Source organism: Penaeus monodon, chromosome 29 (assembly GCF_015228065.2).
Source record: "Penaeus monodon isolate SGIC_2016 chromosome 29, NSTDA_Pmon_1, whole genome shotgun sequence".
In the NCBI taxonomy this organism is placed as follows: Eukaryota; Metazoa; Arthropoda; class Malacostraca; order Decapoda; family Penaeidae; genus Penaeus; species Penaeus monodon.
This window is the reverse complement of record NC_051414.1, coordinates 86,270-87,714: the sequence shown is the minus strand read 5'-3', so window position 1 is coordinate 87,714 and position 1,445 is coordinate 86,270. Positions and strand designations below refer to the sequence as shown.

Below are 1,445 nucleotides of genomic sequence, written 5' to 3'. Positions count from 1 at the left end.
ACTGTGTTAGAAATTTACTATTCCTGATTAGTGTTGTTTAATTTTTGAATTGCTCCTTGATATTCCATTTTATTTATATGGTAGAAATGAAGATTACTAAGGTTTTGCCATTTTTCCTTCCTTCTCAGATTTTTATAGTCAGTAGTTGAGTGTTTAACAGCTATCATGGATGACTCAGAAGATTATGACAACACAATTGAGTTCATTACTGTTAAGGAAGAGAATATTGAAGAGATCACTAAGGAGCATCACCAGGAAAAAAAGAGAGAAAATGTTGAGGATGATGAAGTGAATGCTGTCTATATAAAAAGTGAAGAAGTTTATGTAAATCATGAAAATACAGTGTCTGAATTCAAAAGTCTTGAGAAAGTAGAAAGAAATGGCTTAGATGTGCTGATGTGTGAAGATGAAGATCCATTGCTACCACTGCCATTTGTGGCTAAGGATTTGGGGAATAACTGCTCACCAAATGATGAGGTGCTGCAGGAGACTGTCAAAGAGGTAAGACATAAAAAAGTTAATGCAAAAAAACTTTTTAGTTGTGAAGTATGTGAAAAAAAATTCACTTTGCAGAGTAATCTGATAATTCATAAAAGAGTACATACAAAGGAGAAACCTTATGTCTGTGAAGTATGCAGAAAAGCATTTTCTGAGAAAGGTAATCTTCTGAAGCACATGAGAGTACATACAAAGGAAAAGCCATATAACTGTGAAATATGTAGCAAGGCATTTTCACAGAAACATCATCTAGTGCACCACATGAGAGCACATACAAATGAGAAGCCATTTAGGTGTGATATTTGCAGCAAAGCTTTCTCTGTGAAAAGTTATCTAGTGCGTCACATGGGAGTACATACACAAGAAAAACCTTTCAGTTGCCATGTATGTAGCAAGTCTTTTATTAGGAAAAGTGATCTGGTGACACATCTGAGAATACATACGAATGAGAAACCTTTTAGTTGTGAATTATGTAACAAGGTGTTTTCTACAAAAAGTAATTTAGTAAAACATAGTAGAACACATGCAAAGAAGAAGCCATATAGTTGTGAAATATGCTTGAAGGCTTTCTCTGAGAAAGGGAATCTTCAGCAGCACATGAGAGTACATACACAGGAAAAGCCATATAATTGTGAAATATGTGACAAGATTTTCTCTCATAAATGTAATCTTGTGAAGCACATGACAGTACATAAAAGGGGAAAACCTTATAGTTAGTTTATCTATAGTGACAACAAACACACAAGGTAGAAACTGAAGGACAATTAAATAGTAGTAGATTAACATGCTATTGTTCTACTTGGGAAGCTTGGGAAGTAATTGATGATGATTCTAAACAATATATACCTTGTATAGAGCTTTATTGAAAGTTTGAATGTGTAGTGGCTTGTATTTTCTGTGACCAATTTCATTCTTGACAAAATGCTTTCATTGTGAAGAGGCATAAT

At 33.8% G+C, this 1,445-nt stretch overlaps 1 protein-coding gene across 1 annotated transcript; it reads left to right on the top strand.

Annotated features, from left to right (window-relative positions):
• Positions 1–191: 191 nt before the first annotated feature.
• LOC119591872 (gastrula zinc finger protein XlCGF8.2DB-like) lies at positions 192–1,439 on the top strand (the record flags this gene model as incomplete). The annotated part of the gene is given in 1 exon segment (XM_037940610.1): positions 192–1,439. A coding segment is annotated over 1 exon segment (1,024 nt), but the record flags the coding sequence as incomplete, so codon positions are not given.
• Between the last annotated feature and the right edge of the window lie 6 nt (positions 1,440–1,445).